The sequence below is a fragment of the Pagrus pagrus genome (genome assembly GCF_965226575.1).
Source record: "Pagrus pagrus genome assembly, chromosome: 16".
Lineage (NCBI taxonomy): Eukaryota > Metazoa > Chordata > Actinopteri > Spariformes > Sparidae > Pagrus > Pagrus pagrus.
The window spans coordinates 92,501-118,848 of NC_140200.1; the positions used below are offsets into that span (position 1 = coordinate 92,501).

The window sequence follows — 26,348 nt, forward strand, 5'->3', positions numbered from 1 at the left end:
CTGTGAACAGGAACCTGCAGGGAGACGATGTGATGACAGCTGATGACGTCAGCATGACATCATATCAACACCTGTATGTTCTCAGGAGAAGCTGCCTGTGTGTTTTTCCCTCAGTGTTACCTGACAGGCAGAGCTCTGGTGCTCTGCTCCGGCAGCTCTGGCGGGTTCACAAACATCAGCTTCAGCAGAAGCTCCAGATACCCGATGTGACGGGCCAGACGGGTGCTGAGCAGCCACGCCCAGTTCCAGCTCTCCCCCTCCCGACGGCCGCCGAAGTACACCACCACTGAGGAGACAGGAAAACTTTATTGACATACCAGAGGGACAGAGAACAGACTCATGTTCTCTCTCGGTCTGAACCAGGGTGGTAACTTACCGAAGAACAGGTAGAGCAGAGCCAGCAGGCTGAGGGAGACCGCCATGGAGAGTTTTGGGTCGACGGTGAAGCCGAGGACGACGGCGATGGAGCCGCAGAGCAGCAGAGACAGAAAGACGACGAGCCAGGAGAACTGAAACAAAGGCTCGATCTGCTGACCGGCGAACGTCTTCATCTCATCTGAGGAGCATTAAAGGTGCATTACGTAAGAATCAGCCATTTTGATTTCATACTCCAAACAGAAAGAGGCAGTGAGTAACTGCTAGCTGCTGCTAACATCCATCACTGTAGCTACTGTTAGCTTGTTAGCTCAGTTAGCCGTGCACCTAGGCGGACTACCAGGGGAGTGTTGGTGTTTACATCGCTACCACAGGAGCTTTGGACTGCTGGGAGACACAGAGTTTCAGGTCTGGGGCTAGCTGGTTAGCATGCTAACTGCAGTAGATATCTCACATTGTGTTGATCAATTTAGCTCATTTTTGAATGTTTTGAACTAAAATTCTTACATATTGCATCTTTAATATGTATTTACAAATGTTCTGTGTGTGTGTGTGTGTGTGTGTGTGTGTGTGTGTGTGTGGACTCACCCTCCAGCTTCTTGAGCAGGAAGGACTTGCCGCTGCCCCACTGAGCGTACAGACCCACACAGATGGGAGGCTGCATAGTGGGTTCACTGAGGATGTCAGCGAGAGCAGAGCTGTACAGGTCGTAACCCAACATGTCTCCGTCCGACTCTGTGGGCGACAGGTGACCTGCAGACACGTCACATGTATGTGTTAGTACACTGACACCTGGTTCTCCATCTGTGCTGAAATGGTTAAAGGTTTGAAGAACGTACGAGCTCCAAAGATCTGCGTGAGGATGCTCTTCTGGTGACTGCAGTCGATGTTGTACGGCGTCTCTCCCGCCTTGTTGGGGCGGTACAGCAGGCGGCCATCTTTGGGGTTTCTGAGGAGGAGCTCGGCCAGACGGCGACTGCGTCCACGGATAGCGATGTGGAGGGGCGTGTCTCCTTTCTGGAGAAACAGGAAGTAGCGGTAAGTATTAAGAAATAGCACAGAGAAGAGTTATAGTTACATCGAGCTGGTTCTTCTGTCGAATGAAGGAAAAATTGTGGAAAAATGAGTTAAAGAAGTTTCGATGGACACTTTATTTTAAAGTTTAGCCTCAGTGTGTCGTCACCTTGTCCACAGCCGACACTTTGGCTCCTTTATCGAGCAGCAGCTCCACGATCTCGATGTTCCTCATCTTGGTGGCTTTGATCAGAGGAGTCTCTCCATCCTGAGACAGGAAGCAGCAAACACAACCTCAAACATCTGTACAGGTGTAACAGACCTAACCCTAACCCCAGCTCAGACACGACAACACACTGATTATACAAACATAAACACTCCTTTATTAGACATATAAAAGACTGCAGGTATGACAGATAATAACCAGCAGGTGTGACCAGGTGTGACCATGTGTGTCAGGTGTGACCAGTTGTGTCAGGTGTGTCAGGTGTGACCAGGTGTGACCAGGTGTGTCAGGTGTGACCGGGTGTGTCAGGTGTGTCAGGTGTGACCAGGTGTGTCAGGTGTGACCAGTTGTGTCAGGTGTGATCAGGTGTGACCAGGTGTGTCAGGTGTGTCAGGTGTGACCAGTTGTGTCAGGTGTGATCAGGTATGACCAGGTGTGTCAGGTGTGACCAGGTGTGTCAGGTGTGACCAGGTGTGACCAGGTGTGTCAGGTGTGTCAGGTCTCACCTTGGTGCAGGTCTCAGTGTCGGGGTTACACTGCAGGATGTCTCTCACCATGGTGGCGTTACCTTTCTCCACAGCCCAGTACAGAGCTGTTTTATTCTCCTGGAAACACAGCAGAGTGACACATCGCCGTTATGACTGTAATATAACATCTGTGCTGCTGATAAACAGGCCTGATCCCTGTCACCTGTCCTCACCTGTCCTCTGATGTCGATGTCAGCATATTTATGAAGCAGAGCTCTGACGATCTCCACGTGACCCCCCCTCACTGCTCCGATCAGCACCGTGTCACCACTCTGTAACACACACACATACACACACACACACACACACACACACACACACACACAGATCAGAAGTGTTCCCACAGTGTGTGTCCTGTGTAGTTGAGATGACAGTTCTGCTGGCGTCTCACCCGGTCTGGGATGTTGACGTACGTCCCTGCGTCCAGCAGGTCCTGGACGATCTCGGTGTAGCCCTCCTTGGCGGCGATCATGAGCGCCGTGTTCCCGTCTTTGTCCGTCATGTTGACGTTGGGGTTCCTCTTCAGCAGCTCCTTCACCACCTCGGTGTAGCCGCCCTTCACTGCCACGATCAGAGCCGTCATGGAGTTCTGCACGGACCACAGAGACGGGACAGACACCTCATCACTATCTTACAGTAACTGAACAGATGGTTGTTGGGATTTGTTTTTTAATTCAGTGATGAAGCAGCAGCCACGGCTCAGAGACACAGCTGTGTGTTGGTCTTACCGCCCCCTCCTGGTCCACGTCGGCTCCGTTCTCCAGCAGGTGCATCACGCAGTCAAAGTGTCCTTTCCTGGACGCCCAGATCAGAGGAGTGGTCCCGTACTGTCACATAACAAATACATGAAGTTCAGCGTCAGACATGACAACAGACATGAGACGTCTGTCACCATCATGAGGTTGATGTTCACAAACAAAACAATACAGAGTCAATGAGAGCTGATGAATATTAGTTCAGACCAGAGGGGAGAACGATTCTGTGTTCTTCCCTTAAAATAAGTATTCTTCATAAAAGTGCTGTTTAAATGTACTTATTATTATAATTATTATAATTATTATTATTATTATTATTATTATGTCACTTTCATTCTTTAAGTGAAACGTCCTGAGGTCCTAATGTTGAAGACATCATGTGGATGTTCTTCTTCACCTTGTCAGAACAGTTGACTTTCGCTCCGTTGTTCAGCAGCACTTTGACGATGTCGGCGTGTCCTCGACCTGCAGCCCAGATGATCGGATACACACTGTACTGCTGTGAGACGCACACACACACACACACACACACACACATACACAGGAGGTGTCAGTAGCTCAGAGGCTTCTGACAAATGTCAACAATATCACATTACATGTATTTATATATTATAGATATTAAAAAACTTGATATTGTTGACATATGTCAGAATATTTTTATATACATATATACTGTGTGTGTGTGTGTGTGTGTGTTACCTGTCCTGTAGTGTTGGGGTTCGCTCCGTGCTCCAGCAGCAGCTCAGTGACGTCCACACGACCTTTATAAGCCGCCCACATCAGAGCTGTCCAGCCTCCCTGATACACACACACACACGCACACGCACGCACACACACACACACACACACACACACACACACACACACACACATAAATTGCTTTGATTAATTAATTTGCTGATACAGATTTACATTACAACAGTGATGTGACTGTACAGTGGAGATAAATAATATAACTTGCAGAACCTATGATTCATTATTTCCTGTGTATTAATGAGATCTAGGGCTGTAGCTATCGATTCTTTTTGGAATCGATTAATCTAGCACTTTATCGATCGATTAATCGATTAATCGTATATATATATTTATTTATTTTTTGCATTTCTAAACAACCAAAACAAATAATGCATGACGAAAATGATGTGGCTGTAAAATGATCAACCATTTGGCTTTTATTTCTTTAAAAAACAGAGGTATTTCTTACACCTCCAACATTTGGCTCCAAAACTTTATTGCAATTTACTCATTTAGTGCAAGTGCAAACAATTAAATAACAATACAGTTTCAACTTACTGTAAAACATGTATAACATGTAACACTATGAATCAATACAAACTTAAATAGTAACGGCCATTTTGCCTTAGTGTTGTCTTATACAACATTACAAAAAGGGATTGCACCTTCTAACCACCTACTAACAAATAATATGTAATCTCTGGGATAGGCCATTTGCTATGGTAACCTAGCAACCTATGTGTGTGCACGCATGCTGTGTTATATATAATTTTATGTTATACACAGCACCAAATCACAACAGAAGTCATTTAAGGTCACTTTTCCTATAGAACCGGTCCGGACCGTGTTCATTTAATTAATAATTTCTTCATCGTCGCGCATCTACAATTCTCCTCCGCTCTGTTTTACGAAGGGAGGAGCTCCGGACCGACGTGAACAAACACACGTGCACACACACTTACAGACAGACAGAGAGAGAGAACATGTCACGTCGGTCTCAACTGTCTGTAAAGCAGATATCATATCTACGTTTTTTAAACGCGCACAAACTGATTCTGCTCTGGCATGTCATCTCGAGCCTTCGCAGTTCTCCGTCATGGTGGCGGATACGCAATGCAATCCCCCCCGGGCTGCTGGAGAACCAGCGTGAGGACGTGAGTTTAGAGGACCAATCACAGCCCTTGCCATCTCCGTTTCCCCTCGACGGAGTGACGGACACTCCGCGCCCGGAGAGTACGGAGAGGCTCTCCGGCTCTCCGGCGATGGAGAGGGCTCTCCGTGTCCGTGTACGGCACTTTACGCAGTAGTATTAACAACGGTCCGTGTGGAACATTCAAGATCCCTGCGCGTCATAGGAATTTAACGACGCTTCGAGGCAGAGTTTTTGCCTCGACCAATTTTTGTAATCGAGTAACTCGAGTAACTCGATGAATCGTTACAGCCCTAATGAGATCTTTTCATGAATTAATGTAGTTTAATGTGATATTTGACTACAGGAGATACAGCCCCGCTCTACTACATTTCCCATGAGGCTTAGCTCACCCACCATGTCTCTGTGCTCGATGTAGGCGCTGTTCTCCAGCAGCTCCTTCACCACGTCCACATGACCTTCTTTAGCTGCACAGATCAGAGCCGACCAGCAGTCCTGACCACACACACACACACACACACACACACACACACACACACACACACACACACAGAAATGTTACCATGGAAACAAGCTTTTAACTCAGTCTATCTCCTAGCAACCACAACATCCAAGGTGAAGAGGTTCAGAGAGGAAGCTGAGAGGTACTTAAATTCTCCAGTGAGCGAAACAGAATACATGAAGTAAAAATACATATTATATATATATATATATATGTGTATATATATATATATATATATATATATATATATATATATACACACACACACACACACACACACATATGTGGTTACAGTGGTTATGCTATGTGGTTACAGTGGTTATGCTCACTGACTTGTATGCGGCAGACCGTGGTTCGATTCCCGAACCCCGGTCCAGAAACAGCTGTTAGCCCAGTGTTCCAACATCCGTAATCGAAACTTACTATCACAACTAGAGATTAATGAAATACAACAACGATGCTACGGCAAGGGGGAGCCAGGAAGACAGGTCAGCGGGGAGATGTCATCATCATCCCCACAACCAGAGATTGGGTACCAGGCCCCAACAGCCTCAACACAAGAGCTGCTGACCTGAGAAGGAAGATCGTGACCCAACTAGAAACCTGGAGCCCCCGACGAATACCGAAGCTGAGTTGCCAAGTACCTTCAGAAGATCTACTAGTGGATGTGAACGCTGCTCTGAAGATAATCCCCACAGGAACCATCACTGAGACCAACAAGCTGATACACAGTACAGCAACATGGAGATGCTTGGGTACAACATGGGCTTGGGACATAACAAACAGTGCCCACCATGGAAGAGGCGGTTAGAGGCCAAGATAAAGGCAACACGGAGAGAAGTTAGCCAGCTAGCTGAACTGCAGAAAGGGAACATGGTGAATAAAGAGGCACCCAGGAAGTACAACTCACTCTCCATACCAGAGGCACTCGAAACTGCCCGGCTGAAGAGATACACCAAGGAGGGAGAGGCCAGGAGAATAAACAAGCTGTTCTCCACTGAACCAGCCAAGGTGTACTCTCAGTGGCAGGGAAACAACAACCGGTCAGACCCACCAAGAGCTGAGATGGAAAAATACTGGAAAGACATATGGGAAAGAGAGGCGTCACAAGAGCTGACCTAAGAGCTGACCACAGCAACCTCCCAGAACAAGAACCAGTAACCATCTCAATGGCAGACATCCAAGAAAGAGTGTCAAAGATGAAGAGCTGGACAGCACCAGGCCCCGATATGTTCCATACGTACTGGCTGAAGAAGCTAACTGCATGAACGCCTTGCAGCACAGATGAACCAGCTGCTGAGGGATGGGACCTAATCCTGAAGGACCCCCAGAAGGGACCCATCCCATCCAACTACTGGCCAATCACCTGTCTCTGCACAACATGGAAGGCCCTGTCAGGCATCATTGCAGCAAAAATGAGTAAGCATGTGGCTCAATACATGAGCGAGGCACAGAAAGGAATTGGCAGTAACACCAGAGGAGCCAAGCACCAGCTACTGGTTGATTGAACAGTCGCCCGAGACTGTAAGAAGAGACAGACCAACCTGTGCACTGCCTGGATTGACTACAAGAAAGCCTACGACTCAATGCCGCACACATGGATACTGGAATGTCTGGAACTGTATAACATCAACAGGAACCTAAGGGCCTTCATCCAGAACTCGATGGAAATGTGGAAGACAACCCTAGAGGCCAATTCAAAGCCGATTGCCCAAGTCAACATCAAGTGCGGCATATACCAGGGAGATGCGCTATCACCACTGCTGTTCTGCATAGGCCTGAACCCCCTCAGGCAGATCATCACGACGAGTGGCTACGGGACCGATTCCGTAGTGGGGCAACAATCAGCAACCTGCTCTACATGGATGACATCAAGCTGTATGCCAGGAGCGAGCGAGAAAAAGACTCACTGATCCACAACACCAGGATCTACAGCGATGACATAGGGATGTCATTCGGATTGGACAAGTGTGGCCGGATGGTCTCAAAAAGAGGCAAGATGATCAGGACTGAAGGGATTGACCTACCAGAGGGCAACATAGGTGACATCCAAGACAGCTACAAGTACCTTGGCATCCCACAGGCTAATGGAAACCATGAAGATGCCACAAGGAAGTCAACCACAGCCAAATACCTCCAGAGAGTAAGGCAGGTCCTGAAAAGTCAGCTGAATGGTAAGAACAAGGTCCGAGCCATCAACATGTACGCACTACCAGTCATCAGATACCCCGCTGGTATCATAAGTTGGCCAAAGGAGGAGATAGAAGCCACAGATATCAAGACTAGAAAGCTCCTCACCATGCACGGAGGGTTCCACCAGGTCCAGCACCCTGAGGCTATACACTAGGCAGAAAGTGAGCGTCAAGGCCACGGTCCAGGATGAAACATCGAAAATTCGAGAATACATCGAAAAAATGGCCCCGAAGGATGAACTGCTAAGTGAATGCCTCAGGCAGCAGAACCCTGATGAGAGTGCAGAGGAGGAGGAGCAGACAACCTGGAGGGACAAGCCCCTACATGGCATGTACCACCGTCAGATAGAGGAAGTGGCTGATATCAAGAAATCCTACCAGTGGCTAGAAAATGCAGGACTGACAGACAGCACAGAGGCAATAATCATGGCAGCACAAGAACAGGCCATAAGCACAAGAGCCATAGAGGCCAGGATCTACCAGAGTAGATCAGACCCAAGATGCAGACTGTGCAAAGAAGCCCCTGAGACAGTCCAGCACATAGTAGCAGGGTGTAAGATGCTAGCTGGATCAGCGTACATGGAGAGGCACAACCAAGTGGCCGGGATAGTACACAGGAACATCTGCAACCAGTATGGAATAGAAGTACCCAAATCCCAATGGGCCATACCACAGAAGGTGGCTGAGAACAACAGGGCCAAGGTTCTGTGGGACTTCAGCTTCCAGACTGACAAACAGCTCCTGGCTAACCAACCGGACATAGTGGTGGTGGACAAAGAGCAGAAGAGGGTGGTGGTGATAGATGTGGCGATCCCAGCTGACGCCAACATCAGAAAGAAGGAACACGAGAAACACCAAGGGTTGAAAGAGCAGCTGGAACAGATGTGGAAGGTCAAGGCTAGCGTGGTCCCTGTGGTAGTGGGGGCACTTGGGGCAGTAACCCCCAAACTGGGAGAGTGGCTCCAACAGATCCCAGGAACAACATCTGAAGCCTCAGTCCAGAAGAGCGCAGTCCTAGGAACAGCCAAGATACTGCGCAGAACCCTCAAACTCCCAGGCCTCTGGTAGAGGACCCGAGCTTGAGGATGACACAGATACCACCCCACCAGGGTGAGAAGGGGATTATTATTTATATATATCAGTGGCGGCTGCTGGTCTTTCAAGGAGGGGAAGCTCATTTTTAGGCTACTGTGAAGTGTGACCGCCTGTGAGTGTGAGTGATCGTGACGGGGGGAGAAGCTCCGCAGCTGCCGCTGCTCGTTGGGGAAAGAAACCGCAGAGTGACAGAACAGAGTCGCCAAACACAACGCTAGTCGTTTTTAACAAAGACACAATCGCTGGGGATCGGTAAAGTCTCCGGATCAGTCCAGAACAACAGAATGAAAAACTTGGAAAATGCTCCAGTGGATGTTTATTCTTCAAGATCGCTGATTCGCTCATTTAGCTGTCAATCAAAAAAGGATTCCGCCTCAGACAGCTCATCCAATCATCATGCAGAAGCCGAGCGTCCGGGCCAGCCCACTGCCCCATAGACCCCCAGAGACGCTGAGCGTCCGATGGGCGGGACAAAGCCCAGCATTTATCCAATGAGCGTCTAGTTTCGCTGCAGTGGAACAACCCGCTCTACGCTTCCCCATTGAAGTCAGCAGAAGCTGAGCGTCCAACTGTGTAAAGCGCTGTGGGGATGAATGAGAAGGAAGTTGCGCCGGTTACCTGTGATAAGTAGCTGATTCTGAACAAAAGATGAAGGCTTTCTAGCGCGTATTTAGTCAATGAAATGTACACACAGCAGTACACATTTCACCACTTTTTTTTTTTTTTTTTGGTGACATTTTAGGGGAAGCTGAGCTTCCCTTGCAGTCTTAGAGCAATCGCCTCTGATATATATACAACAGTACATATACTGAGACTGAGATATTATTATAAACATGTGGATATAAAGTGAATAATAATGCTGAGTAAAGGTTTGATTTGCTCACCACGTCGTCCAGGTTGACATTGGCTCCTCTCCTGATGAGCTCCTGGATGATCTCCAGGCTGCCCTGCTCCGCCGCCAGCATGAGAGGAGTCTGACCGTTCTGTCAACAAACAAACATGAATCATAAACACTAAAGAATAAATACAAATACTGATAACGATTAACAAAACAAAACATCCCAAAAATAATTACAAATCCCAAACTGGTGAAGAGTATAACTGGAGATAAAAGACAGAATCTTGTCAGGATGTCTCGTTTGGTTCATTACATTTTTACACTTTTGTCAACAAAGAATATGAATTCTGCTAAATTTAAGATAAAAATGGAAATATAAATATAAATACAGTGAACAGAATAAAGACGTGGTGTCCAGACTCGAAGGGAGAAGGATGTAAAACTCAGGTGGATTCTGAACAGAACCTCTGGGTGTTAGAGGTGTACGTACGTCGCTGCGGCCGTCCACCTCCTTGAAGCGGTCCAGGTGAGCTTTGAGAGCAGACAGGTTCTCCTCCTCCACGTAGCTGAACAGGTTCTGGATGGCCAGGGTGGTCATCTTGATGGACGTGGTGGTGTCCATGTCTGCTGTCAGTCACTACGCCCCCTACAGGCAGGAGACAGCAGGACACGCACAAGTACGATGTATGTGTATCAGAGTATTGTTGCTTCTCTTACTGCAGTAAAAGTCAAAATTCAGCAGACTGCTGACATTTAATGACCTTTGACCTCCATGTTGAAGTCTGCTGACAGTGTGAAGGATGTTTAAATCCTTCAGACGGCTCACAGTCTGACTCAAGTCTCTGATGTCACACGTCTGAACTGAGCTCAGGTCAGCTCTGCCACGCCGCTGATAACACTTCAACACGCCGCTGCTGTGGTACTTTACTGTTGCTACGGAAACACCACCTGCCAATCAGCTTCACCTTCATCATCGACTGCCCTCCAGAGATCAATAAAGTCCCATTCTTTATCTTACATGACATTACCCACAAGCCCTGTGGAGTCCAACAGAGAAATCCACCAATCAGAGGAGCAGCTGTCACCATGGTAACAGTTTCATTAAGCTTCACAACGTTTACAGCTCATTAAAGTAGACGGTGTCTGATCACACCTGCACAACAATCAATCACTCCATTGATCCATTAGATCTAAACACAAACATCTGTCTCATTTCACTCAGTGCACAAAGTCTGAAGGACAGAAGGACAGAAGACATCTGAGCCGTCTTTGGGGACAAGATGAGACTTTCTTCACACTGATTTGACATTTTAAAGGACCAATCAGCTGTTCTGACTGTTGACTGACGCTCAGCTGTGGTTAATGTTCATCAGCTGTCTTCTCTGAAACCACGCCTTCATTTTCTGCTCCTGACTCATTAACATGAATCAGCTGTTTAAAATAAACATACAGACTGAACCAGAACCAGAACCAGAAGCAGAACACTGAACATGTGACAGACATTCATCACATTTCTGTGTCTGTTTTTATATCATCACATCAGATTTCTGAAGTCTGTGGCTTCTCCTGCCCGACAGCAGCATTAATATCTCCAGTATTGATTACTGATTGATAAGTCTAACCTGACTCAGGCAGACGTCTTCAGATCTCTTCAGGGGTTTTTCATGAATCTATTCAAAATAACTGACAATAACTGTGATGATCAATAACTGTTTGAGTCGTCTCTGAGGTGAAACCAGTTACTCTCAGACTGTTTCTGTCTCATGACATTTTATAGATGAAACAATCAATCACGTGATCATATTGATTGATTAAAGAACATAAGATTTATTCACAGCTCTCAATAAGATTCTTTTGGCTGTTGAAGTCTCAACGAGGCCGATCAATACCACCAATAAATCAATACCAGGGTTCAGGGCTGCAACCACAGCTTGTTTTCATTCCTGATTAATCTGATTATTATTTTCTCCATTAATAAATTAATAGTTTGGTCTTTAAAATCATCTTCATCAAAATGATGCCGACTGCTACATTTACCTTCAGCTGATCAATAACATTTAAATCTGATGTGATCTGAATCATTATCACTGCATCATCCACAAACAGCTTCATTATTGTTATCATTATTATTAATAACTGTTATATTTATAAACATCTGAGTGGTGTTTAATATGATCAACACACTGTGATACAACGTCAGCTGTCAGATTAATGTTACAATAAGTACACAGTAAATATACACATAGTAAATATATATTATATATTATATACATGTGTATATATAATATATGTATACTTATATATAATACATGTGTATATATAATATTAATCATACAATATTAATATAAATACATATAATATAAAAGATAACAGGAACAGTTATTGATCACTACAGACTGAACACACGCAGCTCTGCTCTGTGAACACAAACACACAACATGATGTTTATTACAGATGATCGATGAGGCCACGCCCCGTTTATCATTAACATGTCATTAACATTCACATGAAGATATTGTCTCATGTCGTCATCACAGTAACACACAGACACACAACAGCGCTACACACTGACCTTCAGTCATTGTGTTGTGCTGTTGTGTGTCTGTGTGCTGTTGTGTGTCTGTGTGTAGCTCAGGTCACCTTCAGTCTCGTCTCATTCAACATGAATCTGAAGCGACTCATTACAAATGATGCGTGTGATTAATCAGTAATCGAACATAAAGATCATCGATGACGTCAATCAGTTATCGATCCGACATGAAGGATGCTGGCGGCGGAACCAAGAGAAAAGCACCGTTTTTACCTTCACGAGACAAAAGACGGGTCCAAACGCTCCGGGTTCGGCTGCAGTCGGGTTTCGGTACCGGCTGTTCGGCGGGTCGGTCGTGGTTTCCTCGGCCTGTGTTCGGATGACAGCCTGAGCTCACTCTCCATCCGAGACAACAGCAGCCATCTTGATCAGAACAACAACCGACAGACGAAGCCAGCCAACCACAGCCCGCCGCGGCGTCAAGCCCGCCAAAGTCACACGGGCTTCCGTTCACTGCTGTCAGAATAAAAGCATCCGAAGCGCACGTTTATTTAAAGGGCGTGTTAGCTGACGCAAATGAACAATCCGGCCCGCTTTACACGGAAGAACCGCTGTTTATCAGGATTATTCTGTTCATCTTCTCCTCCAGCGACACCCTGATGATCACACTGAATCTGATCCACCTCATTCTCTTTTCTTTTTACTGAACTGATGAGCAGACAACTTATTTTGTAGGCGATGTTTCCGGTGTTTTCTATGGGCGACTTCAAAGAGAAGAATTAATGACGACACACGATGAACGTTTCATCTTCAGCGCAGATCAATGAGCTGATCATGATGACTGTTAGTTATCTTTACATTCATCAGACACACAATGAAATACACACACACGTATCTATGTAGATATATGGTACATATACATACATATACATACCTTATATATGTATGTATAGTATGTATATTTGCTATATATATATATACATAGTATATAGCCTATGTACATATATGTGTGTGTGTGTGTGGTGTTTCTATTCAGCAGAGGTCTGCAGGCAGTCGTTCTCTCGACTGAACTCGATGTGTTTCACACTCGTATAATAATATAATATATAATATATATAAGCCGCTCACAGCAGCTGTTCCTGGATAACGTCCATAAACATTTTTATGATTATATTTACTGCAGGTTTTACAAAATTACAGCAGTTACTCAATTTAAAAAATGTTATTAAATCTAAATTTAGATGTGGCTGTTTATTATCTGTTCCCTCCTGACTGGTTTGAATGATGTGGTTCAGTGTCAGAAACATCTTGCTAACATTACAGAGTCCGTTTATTATCTGCAGAGTGTTGGAGGAGGAACCACCTGGTCCAGTATCAGTTTATTAGGGTTTAAAGTGCAGAGTGTAGCAGGACACGTCTTATCTTCCTGCTCCGCTGCTCACCTGTCTCACCTGTTCTGTGTCTGAAGCCTGTATTATATCCAGGAGGGTTATTATTCCTAACATCAACTCCTCCATTCCCACCACGTCTCAGATACTTGCCTCGTCCACAAGGTCCAGCTGGGGGACAAGGTTCGGTGGCTCTCCTCCTCACAGAGCTCATGACTACAGACGCCTGAATGAAACTCCACCAGTAAACTGAGCGTCACAATATTAAACATGATCAACTCACACTTAATGTCAAGTGTCAAAAAAATCCAAGTTTTAATCACATCATTTACAAAAAACAAACATATCGTCCATATCAAACCTACAGACGGGCCCTGGTGGCTGGTTCACTGTGAGAACATTAACTGTTGTGTATCATATCAATAACTGCCAGAACCATCAGCATCGTCACATCCTCAACTGGGTCACAGAACAGTTCAAGAAATAAACACAACGCTAAAATTACAGATGTGGAAACAGGAAAACACAGAAGACTCAATGTTCTCACTGATCTCTGTTGTTGTAGAACGTGAAGCTGAATCCAAACACTTTTATTTCTGTGGTTCTGTCTGAACTCAGACGTCAGCAGGGAAGAAACAAGACCCCTGCAGAGTTTGGATCAACACCGTCAGGTTCAGGAGACAACCCCTGCAGAACATGACAGGATGCAATGTGTCAAAGTGATCGAGGAGCTGCTGCAGAATTATTTCATTGTTTTCACAAAAACCTCAAATCTGATCTGGAAACAAGTTTTAGAGAGAAAGAAGTCAAAGTGCTGAGCTGCAGAACTGAACCATCAGCTGATCCACGGCGCTGTTAGCTCTCCTGCTACATCGTTCGCTCTGCTAACAGACTTTTACTAACTTGATTTAGCTTTTACAAGAAGTCTGCTGACTTGACCGAACTGCTTTGGTTTCTAAATCACAGTGTTAGCTGACCCAAACTGACCGATTTACAGGTAAACTGAATAATATGCTAACCAGAACCAATTGGGTTAGCTACTCTGAAGAAGACTGCTCTGGGCTACATGCTAAATGGCCCATTAGCTAAACTAAACCAAACTGTTTTGGTGCTGTTAGCTAACCTGCTCTTTACTGTTTGTCAGTTAAACTCACGTATTAAATAACTTTTTACCAAGCTTACAAGCCAACTTGACTTAACCGCTGAGTTAGTGTTAGTTAACCTGAACCAAACTTCTTTAGCTTCCAGAATAAAGCGTTAGCTGAACAAAGCTTACAAGCCAACTTGACTTAACCGCTGAGTTAGTGTTAGTTAACCTGAACCAAACTTCTTTAGCTTCCAGAATAAAGCGTTAGCTGAACAAACAACAGGTAGAAAACATTTGAAGTGAGCTTTTAATGAACCTAACCCAATCTTAGAGGCTACACAGACACTTTGGCCGTGTTCAGACTGCAGGCGAATCTGATTCAAATCAGATTTCTTCTCAAATCAGATTTTTAGGGCTGACTGTCCACACTGTTTTTAGCAAGTGTCCAAATCGGATTTGGCTCTGTTCAGACTGGGCCACATTTATCAACCGATCTGACAGGTTGCTGAAGCAACGACGCCGGAGCGCAGGCGGACAGTCAAAACCGATCTGAGTGTTTGGAGCTGTTCAGACTGAGACGCATCCGTCCAAACGAGATTTTAAACTACCTCCCGGAGGTGGTTTCGATCTGGTTTGCAAAAATCGGATTTCATGTGATTTGTGACTGTTCAGACTTCAAAAGAGCCATCCGGTTCCAATCTGGATGGGCTAAAAATCAGATTTTGGCTGGCAGTCTGAACGCAGCCTTAGGCTACTCTGAGCTGATTATCTCCGCTGCTGGGCCTACCTTTAACGAGGTCAGCTAACCTGTTAGCTTCTAAACGAAACATAAACGAGCAGGTGAGGTCATTGGGTTCAGCTGGGATGTGATAGTCGGTCCAGTATCAGTTCAGAGTTTGAGTTCATTTCTTAAAGTTTTGTGACGTTTGTCGTCTTCAGGCTGAATCTGTGAACATCTCACAACAAACATCACACGAGAGTCTGGAGTTACATAAATGACATAAATAACAATCTGACAAAAACTGACATCTACAAATGTAAACACATCCAGAGCGACACTGACCCTCACTGCTCGACACCGCTCCTCAAACAACAAAACAACTAAGGCGACTGAGTGTAAGAATCATTGGCACTTTCTCCAAACTCATCTCTATGAATACATGATGCAGACGGTTATAGATGAAGACATGACGACCGGCCGGCTGCAGGAGGAACATCATCTGAACCTGCGTCTCTGTTGGTGGATTAATGCGCTGCTCACTCACTCACAGCTCATGTAGTCGTCCACTCTGTCTGTCTTCTCATATACTGGACTTTTCTTTGACATGCTGTCATTTAATCATGGACTGGTCTAATCATCCGTTCAGTGTCTCCCTGTTCATCCTGTCGTCCATCCTGTCGTCCATCAGCAGGTTCCTGTCGGGTCAGTACTTCACAGCTCAGGCAGCTGCTCCACATGAACTTACAGTATATTTGTATTTATATCCTCTATCACTGCTCATTCATCCGACCCAGAAAATGTTCCTCCTGTTAATTACTGAACTTTGAGTCGTTCTTCATGTGAACACAAAGTTTTGTGTGATCGGGCCTCTGACGGTCAGGACCTGCTGTCGTCCTGTGAATCCAAATAAAACAGTATTTTAACTTGGTGGCAGGAGGACGTCTGTCTGACACGCTTCACCTCCTCGTCCTCTCTTCTATACAAGTTAATGGAAATTAAATGTGGTACATGATTGTTCTCTGTCTCATGTGTCCTTCTCCTTCTGGCTGCAGTTGCTGTCTGTGTCCTCCAGGTGGTGCTGGACTTTCTCCTGGAGCAGGTTCTTCTGCTGGTCTTTGAGGCGGAGATGTCTCGGTTTGACCGGCAACGCCACGGCCAGCAAAATGCAGCCGATGTGGAGGCCGAAGTACCAGGACCTGCAGAGCACAGGTGAGGACGAACACAGGTGAGGACGAGTCTAATAACACAAGTTAATTTCACTTAATTTAGTTAACACAGACTTAAACCTGACTTAAACCTGACAGAGACAAAGTTAAACCTGTCAAAGAGACAAAGTTAAACCTGACAGAGACAGAGTTAAACCTGACAAAGAGACAGAGTTAAACCTGACTTAAACCTCACAGAGACAAAGTTAAACCTGACTTAAACCTGACAGAGACAAAGTTAAACCTGTCAAAGAGACAAAGTTAAACCTGACAAAGAGACAGAGTAAACCTGACTTAAACCTGACAGAGACAAAGTTAAACCTGACTTAAACCTGACAGAGACAAAGTTAAACCTGTCAAAGAGACAAAGTTAAACCTGACAGAGACAGAGTTAAACCCGACAAAGAGACAGAGTTAAACCTGACTTAAACCTGTCAAAGAGACAAAGTTAAACCTGACAAAGAGACAGAGTTAAACCTGACTTAAACCTGACAAAGAGACAAAGTTAAACCTGACAAAGAGACAGAGTTAACCTGACTTAAACCTGACAAAGAGACAGAGTTAACCTGACTTAAACGTGACGTACTGACCTGTAGAACTTGAGGGATGGACCCACAGACAGCAGGACAAAAGGCACCACTGTGTAGCAGATGGCGATCTGAGTGGCCGCCCACGTGATGACATCATAGACCAGTTTGTGGGTGGGTGACTGCAGGAAATGTGGCCGAACGTTGTGTCTGACCTGAAAGGACAGAGCGGCAACATGATGTAGCCACACTCAGTATGGTGCTAAACTGTTAGCACAGACACAATTATAATTTAAAATGTTTTTGATGCTAATAAAGTGCTTGCTAAAATGTTAGCGTGGACTTAGCTTTAACTAACATAGGATCTGAAAGGAGTTTGCCCATGATCCCTAAACACAGTGTATGCTAACCTCTTAGCATGAGGCCTGTTAAACCTCATCAAGTGTTAGCATCAAGCATCACTCAAATGCTAACGCCTCAGTGGGCTCATCCATCATCTAGCAGTTAGTAGTGGATCATTAGCCAACAGCTAACAGTTAGTTAATGGGCTCCAAAGCTAACAGCTAGCAGTTTGCGAGGACAGCTCACCGCTCTAGCAGCCAGTGTCATGACGATGCCGGTGAGAAAGGTGAGGTAGTATCCTGGATAAGCTCCGTGCCACATGGCCGACAGGATGAAGGTGGCTGCTGTCGGGTGGTACGGACATCGCTCGTAACACACTCTGTGGACCAGAGGTCAGAGATCAGAGGTCAGACAGACGCAAAGGAAAACCAAACAGCAGCTTTTACACTTCATTCACATTTTTACATCTTATGTTTGTGAAGCTTTGTTGTTTTTTAATCAGCTGAACATCAGATAATAACGTGAAGTGTGTGTGTGTGTGTGTGCGTGTGTGTGTGTGTGGTGACTGTAATCTGAGTCTGTCCTGTCAGAGATCCACCAGCAGGTGGCAGCAGTCTACCTGTGACCACCTTCACAGGCAGCCGACCAAATAAAAATGTATCTTAATAATTCACAAACCAAACTGTCATTTTAAAGACCTGTGAAGTTGAATGATTGATCTGAGTCCCCTGCTGGTGATACAACTGATTCTTATTTGGATCAGAACAGTGATACAGTTTGGTCCATCTGGAGATGAGCAGTGAGCCCTAACATGAGAACCAGTGAATGTGTTCTGACCTTTTGAGCCAGTGGGCCGTCTGAATGTTCCAGTTGTCGAGGAAAACCTTGAAGCTGGTGGCTAACTGATCAACACAGAACACAGGAACATGAGACTGTTGATCAGGACCATGTTCAGACAAATAAACTAAGTATGAGCTAACAGCTAACAGCTACTTCATGAGCTCCTGCGCTAACAGCTAACAGTGCAGTTCACTCCAGATCATTTCCTGTGGTGTGTAACAGTCCTGACCTCGATGTTGAGGATCCTCAGGTTGGAGATGAGGTCCCAGCGAGGAGAGCCGTCCTCGTCGTAGCCGTTGAAGCCGAAGCCGGCGGCGTTGTTGATGGCATCAGCTGAGGTTGAAGAGGTGAGAAGGAGACGTGTGAGACAGAGTTTGTGTTGAGCTTTATAGACACTGCAGCAGTTAAACCAGCACGGGTCCACACAGACACGATGTCAGGAGGTGTTAAGTTACTCTTGGACTGATAGTGAGGAAACATGAAACAGAGACTGAAGCAGCAGCAGGAGAGAGAAACGTGAAGAAGAAAGCAGCTTCATGTTTTAAACACCCACCGAGCGTCCACACGAAGTAGTACTTGGGTCTGGTGGTCAGCATGGACAGGTACAGGTAGACCACCTGAGCGTAGACGGGCACGTTGGCGATGAAGTCATCGTCGATGTTTCGTTCCACGGGGAAAACTTTACACACCGACAGAAACACCAGGAGGCAGAAGAAGGAGGTGGCCACTTTCCGGACCACCTCGGTCTGAGGAGACAGAAGTAGATTTAGTTAAGTTTCCTCCACACTGACAGCAGACGTCTCTCCTGAAGGAGGACATGTTGTCCTCGTCTCTGAGCGGACATCTTGTCTACATCACTGCATCAACAGAGCTGCACAGAGCTGTAAAGGTCACATATGTAAGAACTGGCTGCCTGTCTCATTCATATGGGTAGTGTAACCACTAACTGCTGCTATATGTGGCTGCTGTTAGCTAGTTAGCTCAGTTAGCCATGAAGCTAATGGTCCAGAACCAGCGCTTGGAGCACTGGGGGAATGTGGATGTTTGGACCGGCAGTGGGCCGGGGCTAGCTGGTTAGCATGCTAACTTCAGTGTGTCTTCACACTCTAATGATGCGTTCAGGTCTTCTCAGCTGAAATCTTACGTACTGCCCCTTTAAAAAGCTCTGACAACAGGTCTGGATGATCAGAACCTGATGATCATCATCAGTGACTGTGGTCACGAGTCGTACATTTGGCGAAGGCTCGCTCTGTCTCAGCTTCCTGTCGGCCTCCTGGTCTCTATGGCGACGGGGGTCTCCCTCGATGAAGGCGATGTAGTCGTTGTAGGAGCTGGTGGGTCCGGCCAGGATCCCCATGAAGTTACAGTTGTAGCTGAAGTACTCCAGCAGACTGGGCATCCTCCTGAACACACACACACACACACACACACACACACACACACACACAGAGTTGTGTGTGCAGTCCTGTGCAGAGACATTTAATAAAACATCTAAAGTCACACTCAGACGGACCTGATGGCGAGGATCTTCTGTCCTGGAGTCAGCTGCTCCTCTTTCCGGGCCATCCCTGCCGACAGACACACAACTGAAACAAACTGCAAACATCCAACGAGTCAACCTGATGTAACGAGCTGAATGTTTACCGTCGTGGATCTCAAAGGCCAGGCTGGTGATCTTCTGTGTGATCACCATCATGGGGCTGCAGACACAGTCAGAGCAGTGAGGGTGGAGCTACAGACAGGTGGAGATCAGACTGACCTGAGGTCAGTGAACACAGACTCACCCTGTGAAGTCAGCAGAGTACATGCCGTAGTCGAAGACGTAGACCCGAGTGATCTGACACAGACTCAGATAGCTGAGCGCCACCAGGAGGCAGTACCTGAAAACACAGGTACATTTATTTATTTATTTATTTATTTATTTATTTATTTATTTACTTATGTATTCAGCTTCTGACACGACTGATCTGAGCTACATGCTGTTAGTGACACCTACAGGCTGCAGGGAGCATTACAACCACTGTGAGAGTCACTGATAACCAGAGTTACAGCACCTCCTCCTCCTCTCCTCCTCCTCCTTCTCCTCTTCCTCCTCCTCCTCCTCCACCTCCTCCTCTTTCTCCTCTCCTCCTCTTTCTCCTCCTCCTCTCTTTCTCCTCCTCCTCCTCTCCTCCTCGATCTCCTCTCCTCCTCTTTCTCCTCCTCTCTTCCTCCTCCTCCTGCTCCTCCTCCTCCTCTTTCTCCTCTCGTCCTCCTCCTCTTCCTCCTCTCCTCCTCCTCCTTTTTCTCCTCCTCTCCTCCTCCTCCTCCTCCTTCCCCTCCTCCTCTCTTCCTCCTCCTCATCTCGTCTCTTCCTCCTCTCCTCCTCCTCCTCCTCCTCCTCCTCTCCTCCTCCTCCTTCTCCTCCTCTCTCTCCTCCTCCTCCACCTCCTCCTCTTTCTCCTCTCCTCCTCTTTCTCCTCCTCCTCTCTTCCTCCTCCTCCTCCTCTCCTCCTCTCTCTCCTCCTCTTCCTCCTCCTCCTCTTTCTCCTCTCATTCTCTTTCTCAACTCCTCCTTTCTCCTCTCCTCCTCCTCCTCCTCCTCGATCTCCTCTCCTCCTCTTTCTCCTCCTCCTCCTCTCTTCCTCCTCCTCCTGCTCCTCCTCCTCCTCTTTCTCCTCTCCTCCTCCTCCTTTTTCTCCTCCTCTCCTCCTCCTCCTCCTCCTCCTCCTCCTTCCCCTCCTCCTCTCTTCCTCCTCCTCATCTCGTCTCTTCCTCCTCTCCTCCTCCTCCTCTTACTTGTGCATGTGTTCGACTCCTGTCAGGATCATGATGCCGTAGGTGAGTCCACTCTGAACCAGGAAGTGAAGGGCGTACCTACAAAATAAAAGACATTCACTTGTAACACAGTAATATTTAAACACCATATCTGTACTTTCACTTGAGTAAAGTAGTCGAGTAAAGTAGTCGAGTAAAGTACTCGAGTACTGCTGTTGAGGACTTTCTCACCAGCCGAAGCAGAAGAGGGCGAAGTAGAGTCCCAGCAGCGTGGCCACCACGTGTCTGATGAAGGGACTGGTTCTGCTGGGATGAAGGAAGAGACGAAACCAGAAGGCCGACAGCAGAGCGCAGAGCTGACACACCACGAAGTTCACCTGCAGACACAGAGGAGTTACCTGCCGCAGGTGACTGAACCCTGTCGTCATCGCTGACGTCTCTGCTGCTAAAAGAAGAGCAGCTGATATTTATAGAGTCTGAGCGACGAGCTGCCGTCAAGCAGACTGATGACTGCTGCAGCTCAGCTTCACTCTGCAGCTTCACATCACGATACACATCGTCAGCAGCACTCATGCTTCTTCTTCTTCTGTGGTGATCAGCGGTGGAGCAGCAGATGAAGAAGAGGAGACGACCTCCACTCTGTGCTGACTCAGTGAACTACAGGACAGAGATGGATGACGAGCCGAGCTGTTAATTGTAACACGGAGGACAAACGTCTTCTTCTTATCACACTCAATTATTCTCGTGTCCTCAGGAGGACTCGCTGTCCTCTCACCTCTGAGTCTTTATCATTAAACATGTTGAGGACATGTACCAACACTTTATATGTCTGTAGAAGAACTCACCTACCATTGCTGTCTCAGAGGACGGACACGAGTTTATCACCCTGACTTTATCTTTAATAATTAAGATGTTAATATCCATCATTTAGCCTTGTTTGGCTCCTAGTTTTGGTTTACTGACACATTTCCTGTGTGTTTCTAAGTTCTGTATCATAGTCAACTGGACGTGTTTCAGCTCTCATCCAAGAGGCTTCTTCACTTCTGACTAACTGGGAGTGTGTCCTCACAAAGTGTGGGCGTGTCCTTACAGAGTATGGGAGTGTCCTTACAGAGTGTGGGAGTGTCCTCACAACGTGTGGGAGTGTCCTTACAGAGTATGGGAGTGTCCTCACAAAGTGTGGGAGTGTTCTTACAGAGTGTGGGAGTGTCCTTACATAGTGTGGGAGTGTCCTTACATAGTGTGGGAGTGTCCTTACAGAGTGTGGGAGTGTCCTCACAAAGTGTGGGAGTGTTCTTACAGAGTGTGGGAGTGTCCTTACATAGTGTGGGAGTGTCCTTACATAGTGTGGGAGTGTCCTCACAAAGTGTGGGAGTGTTTTTACAGAGTGTGGGAGTGTCCTTACATAGTGTGGGAGTGTCCTTACATAGTATGGGAGTGTCCTTACAGAGTGTGGGAGTGTCCTTACAGAGTGTGGGAGTGTCCTCACAGAGTCGTTAAGGACGAATGTGAGCTCTGAGTTTCAGAGTCGTTAGGGCCACTTGTGGGTCGTTGACCCAACCAGGTGAGCCCAGGTGTGAATGGTTGTGAAGCTGTCTGAAGAGAGAACTGGGTGATGAGTCTACAACGTTACTTATCATCCACCTACAGTTCAGTTCTGATGAATCGTCTTGACTGTTTAAAAGTGATGAGGAGAGAAAGGAGATGATGGTGGAGTAGAAGTATAACGTTGCAGAAAATGGAAATACTCAAGTCAAGTACAAGTACCTCAGATTGTACTTCAGTACAGTACTTGAGTAAATGTACTCAGTTACATTCCATCACTGCTATTTAGACAAATAATTCAATATTAAAGTCATGTTTAATAACAAATATCCAACAATTCCTGTTTGTAGCTTCTGATCTGCTTTTCTCAGACTCTCAGCCCTCAGTTTGTCCTGTCAGGCAGAAGGTGTCAGTCGGACCTGGCTCAGGTTCAAATGGTTGAACTGGTTTTCAGTGAACGGCTGGGTGTTGTCTGGGCCTCTGCAAACAGTGTGTCGTGGTTCAGTGACAACACAGCGTTAGCAGAGGAACATCTGATCCAGCTGTAGAGAGAAACAGGCGACGCTTGTTGATGTGTCGCTCATTAATAATGAACGCTGTGTAAACTGAGCGATTACAGTCGGACGCTCGGCTCCACAGAGGAAACACCCGGAGCATCAACAGCCTTCTTTACATAACAGACAAGGTCATTAGAAGCTGTGGCTAATGATGGAGGAGGAAACATCAGACAAACAGACCAGACTCAGGCCCATCTTCTTAGAAACACACTACACTGGTTTTATTTTGAAAGAACCTACAGGAACAAGTATGGAGGATCAATAATGGCAGAAAACAAACTGAACTTTGGGGAAATATTTGATTCAGTTCACACAGTAAACACACTGTTTACAACCAGCAGTCAACTGTTCTTAGCCTCGTGCTAAGCTAACCTCATGCTAACATCAGTGTTGACTGAGTTGAGTTTCACTTAATTCAAACAGGCGTCAGATTGAACAATAACGCAAGTTAAGCTAACAACATTTGACTAAATGAGTGAATAGCATCAGTTAGCTTAGCATATTCAGACTCAAACTGAATACTACTAACTGTGAAACACAAATAACAAAACTATTATTTTAATTTTACAGTAAATTCACAGCAGTACACTGTAATTTTCTACAGTTATATATATGAAAATCACAGTAACGTGTTTTTACAGGAACTCAGACACAATGTTTCTGTGACAATCCTGTGAAATACTGTAGTACTGTACTGTAGTACTGTAGTACTGTCATACTACAGTACTACAGCAATACTGTACTGCATGTTAGCCTGTTAGCAGGTTAGCATGTGTACCTTGTTGGACCGCTTGCAGGCCTGTTATCCTGTTAGCCTTAATTGCATGTTAGCCTTTTAGCATGTAAGCATGTGGACCTTGCTGTAAAACTACAATAGCCACGGGGGGCGACCGCCATTCCGAAAGACCGCCATTCCGAAGGACCGCCATTCCGAAGGACCGCCATTCCGAACATTTCCGAAGGCAGAGCTTTTTTCAGAAATAATTAAGGGCTGGCATTCCGAAACATGAAAGTGAACGTTCGGAATGCCGCCCTGGAACCAATAGCCACAGCTTCATGTAGTAAAAGTACTGCAGTACTGTCAGCTTCATGTAGTAAAAGTACTGCAGTACTGTCAGCTTCATGTAGTAAAAGTACTGCAGTACTGTCAGCTTCATGTAGTAAAAGTACTGCAGTACTCTCAGCTTCATGTAGTAAAAGTACTGCAGTACTGTCAGCTTCATGTAGTAAAAGTACTGCAGTACAGTCAGCTTCATGTAGTAAAAGTACTGTAGTACTGTCAGCTTCATGTAGTTAAAGTACTGCAGTACTGTCAGCTTCATGTTGTAAAAATACTGTAGTACTGTCAGCTTCATGTAGCAAAAGTACTGCAGTACTGTCAGCTTCATGTAGTAAAAGTACTGCAGTACTCTCAGCTTCATGTAGTAAAAGTACTGCAGTACTCTCAGCTTCATGTAGTAAAAGTGCTGCAGTACTCTCAGCTTCATGTAGTAAAAGTACTGTAGTACTCTCAGCTTCATGTAGTAAAAGTACTGTAGTACTGTCAGCTTCATGTAGTAAAAGTACTGTAGTACTGTCAGCTTCATGTAGTTAAAGTACTGCAGTACTGTCAGCTTCATGTTGTAAAAATACTGTAGTACTGTCAGCTTCATGTAGTAAAAGTACTGCAGTACTGTCAGCTTCATGTAGTAAAAGTACTGTAGTACTCTCAGCTTCATGTAGTAAAAGTACTGTAGTACTCTCAGCTTCATGTAGTAAAAGTACTGCAGTACTGTCAGCTTCATGTAGTAAAATTACTGTAGTACTCTCAGCTTCATGTAGTAAAAGTACTGCAGTACTGTCAGCTTCATGTAGTAAAAGTACTGTAGTAGCCTACTCTCAGCTTCATGTAGTAAAAGTATTAGATAATATAAATCCTCAGGTTACAAGTACTTTAAACGTGTACTTGAGTACTTGAGTAGGACTGCAGTTGCTCTCCTGTGCTGTGAGCGGATGTATTGATCTGTATTGATGTATTGATCTGTATTGATTGATGCAACTGCTGTTCATCTGTAACACAGTGATTCTGTCAACAGGCTGACTGTTTCATATTAAACACACACACACACACACACACACACACACACACACAGGGATGGTGCTCCTCCACCTCCCTCCCGGTGTATGTGGCTGCTGTCTCGGTCTGTTGTGTGTCTGATTCGCGGCCTCCATCATGTTGGACCTCCGCCCGCTGCACCGCCTGTCTGCCCCGCTCTCTCTATTCATCACACGGCCGGGGGTTTGTTGCCCTCTCGAGCCGAGCGTGTCGCATTTAGCGCGGTGTGTGTGGCGGGCAGCAGCCGGTCTCCGCCCCGGAGCTCCGGCTCGTGTCCCGGTGCTTCTTACCTGGTCCAGCGGCAGGTTGGTGATCTCGCTGACCGGCTGCAGGAGGCTGGAGCCGGTGCAGGCCGTGGATCGGCTGTCTTCAGCGGCCATGGCTCCGTGTCTGCGGCCGGGTCTGCTGCTTCTGTGTCCGGCTGCAGCAGCTCAGAGGCGGCGGCGGAGGCTCCGTGATCCGCCGACAGTCCGTCCGTCTGTCTGCCTGTGTGTGTCTGTGTGTGTGCGTGTGTGTGTGTCCGTGTGTGTCTCTGTGTGTCCTGCTGCTGATGCTCCTTCCTCCTCTTCTTCCTGTTCCTCCTCCTCCTCAGTCTGTCTCCCCCCTCCTCCCTCTGATGCCCCCTCTCTCTTCTCCCCTCCACATCCATCTCTTTGAGTCCTTCCTCCTTTATCCTCCATCTCCTCCTTTATCCTCCGTCTCCTCCTCCTTTATCCTCCATCTCCTCCTTTATCCTCCGTCTCCTCCTCCTTTATCCTCCGTTTCCTCCTCCTTTATCCTCCATCTCCTCCTTTATCCTCCGTCTCCTCCTCCTTTATCCTCCATCTCCTCCACCTTTATCCTCCATCTCCTCCTTTATCCTCCGTCTCCTCCTCCTTTATCCTCTGTCTCCTCCTCTTTTATCCTCCATCTCCTCCACCTTTATCCTCCATCTCCTCCACCTTTATCCTCCATCTCCTCCTTTATCCTTCATCTCCTCCTTTATCCTCCATCACCTCCTCTTTTATCCTCCATCTCCTCCTTTATCCTCCATCTCCTCCTCTTTTATCCTCCATCTCCTCCTTTATCCTCCATCTCCTCCTCCTTTATCCTCCGTCTCCTCCTCCTTTATCCTCCATCTCCTCCTTTATCCTTCATCTCCTCCTTTATCCTCCATCACCTCCTCTTTTATCCTCCATCTCCTCCTTTATCCTCCATCTCCTCCTCTTTTATCCTCCATCTCCTCCTCCTTTATCCTCCATCTCCTCCTCCTTTATCCTCCATCTCCTCCTCTTTTATCCTCCATCTCCTCCTTTATCCTCCATCTCCTCCTCCTTTATCCTCCGTCTCCTCCTCCTTTATCCTC

At 46.3% G+C, this 26,348-nt stretch overlaps 2 protein-coding genes across 8 annotated transcripts in view; both read right to left on the reverse strand.

Annotated features, from left to right (window-relative positions):
* kidins220b (kinase D-interacting substrate 220b) overlaps positions 1-12,422 on the reverse strand; it is a 26,747-nt gene extending 14,325 nt beyond the window's left edge. For 4 of the 6 annotated variants that reach the window (XM_084378051.1, XM_084378049.1, XM_084378047.1 and 1 more), the window contains exons 1-16: positions 12,213-12,421; positions 9,900-10,055; positions 9,456-9,554; positions 5,179-5,277; positions 3,597-3,695; positions 3,295-3,396; positions 2,871-2,969; positions 2,534-2,731; positions 2,316-2,414; positions 2,122-2,220; positions 1,559-1,657; positions 1,215-1,392; positions 964-1,128; positions 377-556; positions 121-286; positions 1-14 (exon numbers count right to left, since the gene is read on the reverse strand). The exon at positions 1-14 is cut by the window's left edge and continues 138 nt beyond it. In XM_084378051.1, coding sequence (XP_084234177.1) covers positions 1-14; positions 121-286; positions 377-556; positions 964-1,128; positions 1,215-1,392; positions 1,559-1,657; positions 2,122-2,220; positions 2,316-2,414; positions 2,534-2,731; positions 2,871-2,969; positions 3,295-3,396; positions 3,597-3,695; positions 5,179-5,277; positions 9,456-9,554; positions 9,900-10,031 — 1,828 coding nt within the window. In that variant the 5' untranslated portion in view covers positions 10,032-10,055; positions 12,213-12,421. Of the gene's footprint in view, positions 15-120; positions 287-376; positions 557-963; positions 1,129-1,214; positions 1,393-1,558; positions 1,658-2,121; positions 2,221-2,315; positions 2,415-2,533; positions 2,732-2,870; positions 2,970-3,294; positions 3,397-3,596; positions 3,696-5,178; positions 5,278-9,455; positions 9,555-9,899; positions 10,056-12,212 lie in introns of all 6 variants that reach the window. The other 2 variants (XM_084378048.1, XM_084378046.1) reach the window with 1 other exon arrangement.
* Positions 12,423-14,592: 2,170 nt separating this feature from the next.
* mboat2b (membrane bound O-acyltransferase domain containing 2b) lies at positions 14,593-25,909 on the reverse strand. Of its 2 annotated transcripts, XM_084377133.1 has the most exons (14): positions 25,294-25,909; positions 21,038-21,183; positions 20,828-20,905; positions 19,834-19,929; positions 19,694-19,749; positions 19,563-19,617; positions 19,281-19,452; positions 18,603-18,795; positions 18,279-18,382; positions 18,047-18,111; positions 17,456-17,588; positions 16,931-17,082; positions 16,144-16,331; positions 14,593-16,029 (listed from the first exon to the last, which is right to left on the reverse strand). In XM_084377133.1, exons 1-13 carry the CDS (start codon positions 25,381-25,383, stop codon positions 16,160-16,162), a joined length of 1,512 nt encoding a protein of 503 aa, XP_084233259.1. In that variant the 5' UTR covers positions 25,384-25,909; the 3' UTR covers positions 14,593-16,029; positions 16,144-16,159. The 2 variants fall into 2 exon arrangements, with proteins under 2 accessions (XP_084233259.1, XP_084233258.1); XM_084377132.1 differs by having other exon boundaries at positions 14,593-16,331; positions 25,294-25,908.
* Positions 25,910-26,348: the final 439 nt, after the last annotated feature.

Coding starts and splice junctions, on each gene's coding strand:
- mboat2b (XM_084377133.1), bottom strand. CDS start 25,383: ATGGCCGCTGAAGACAGCCGATCCACGGCCTGCACCGGCTCCAGCCTC. Junction 21,184..25,293: donor CCAACCTGCCGCTGGACCAG/GTAAGAAGCACC, acceptor CTGTGTCTGCAG/GTGAACTTCGTGGTGTGTCA. Junction 18,112..18,278: donor TGAGGATCCTCAACATCGAG/GTCAGGACTGTT, acceptor TGTGTTGATCAG/TTAGCCACCAGCTTCAAGGT.